The sequence below is a fragment of the Cyprinodon variegatus genome, unplaced genomic scaffold (assembly GCF_000732505.1).
Source record: "Cyprinodon variegatus isolate N-32 unplaced genomic scaffold, C_variegatus-1.0 Scaffold867, whole genome shotgun sequence".
NCBI classification, from domain to species: domain Eukaryota; kingdom Metazoa; phylum Chordata; class Actinopteri; order Cyprinodontiformes; family Cyprinodontidae; genus Cyprinodon; species Cyprinodon variegatus.
In genome coordinates, this window is record NW_015151320.1 from 354,142 (window position 1) to 355,108 (window position 967).

A 967-nucleotide genomic window follows, 5' to 3' on the forward strand; every position below is an offset into this window, starting at 1 on the left:
TCTCTAAAACAGACATGGCTACGACTTGATGCTAACATGTTTGTTAGCTGTCAGAATTCAGATATGAGTTTTGTAAACGATAAGAGCTGCTGGCTTTGGCATATTTTCTGTTGCAGTTGAAGTTTACCTGCTGCAGCATCCGTTTGGTCTTCAAATCATTGGCACCAACAGACATTTCCAGAGACATGATATCCTGCAGATTCCATAGAAAGTAGGACGTGTCTGTGTACGACTGGACTATGTCCACGAAGGTGTCGTAGCCCGGCAGCAAGCTGGTGATCACTGCAAACTCGGCCCAGTCGTATTCCTCCAAGATCTGATGCAGACATGAAAAGTTAAACGTTATAAATATGGCGCCGCATCATGGATGAATCTCTGTCATGCTCTACCCTTTTGGGACTCTGAGTATTTAGTTTTCAGTTATTCTGTTTTGTTCATCTTTGGTTTATTTTCCATTATATTCAAGCAGCCTTTAGTTACTCTCTGCTGCCCCCTTGTGATTGTTTAATTTCCCCTTGGCTTCCTTCTAGTTAGCTCTACTCACACCTGCTCCTTATTCATCTCATTAGCCCATCCTTTGTTCTGTTCTCCTTATATACTCCACCTCTGCAGACACTACAGGAAGCTTATTGGACAGAGTAAACTGAAATGATTTGATGACCTAGAACAATGATATCATTTGAGTTATTGTAGGTTATATTTTAATATTTCATATCTTTGTTTAAATTAAATAAGTATCTTTGATCTTTTTCTTCTACATTAAATAATGTAAACATAAATCATATTGTGAAAATGTGAATGAGGATGCTTGTGGACTAGGAATTTAAATCATAATTTCCACTGCAAAAACGATCTAGAAATAAGAGAAAATTGATTAAATTAAGTGTATTTACCCTTAATTTGAGTAGGTAAATGAGAGTTTGCCAATGGAATGGATAATTTTACTCTTAAAATAAGATAATTAGAT

At 36.6% G+C, this 967-nt stretch overlaps 1 protein-coding gene across 1 annotated transcript in view; it reads right to left on the reverse strand.

The window, feature by feature from the left end:
• Positions 1-316, reverse strand: part of LOC107099399 (glutamate receptor ionotropic, NMDA 2C-like) — a gene marked incomplete at its 5' end in the record, with an annotated part of 71,695 nt that extends 71,379 nt beyond the window's left edge. The window contains one exon of the mRNA XM_015397495.1: positions 174-316. Coding sequence (XP_015252981.1) covers positions 174-316 — 143 coding nt within the window. The remainder of the gene's footprint in view (positions 1-173) is intronic.
• Between the last annotated feature and the right edge of the window lie 651 nt (positions 317-967).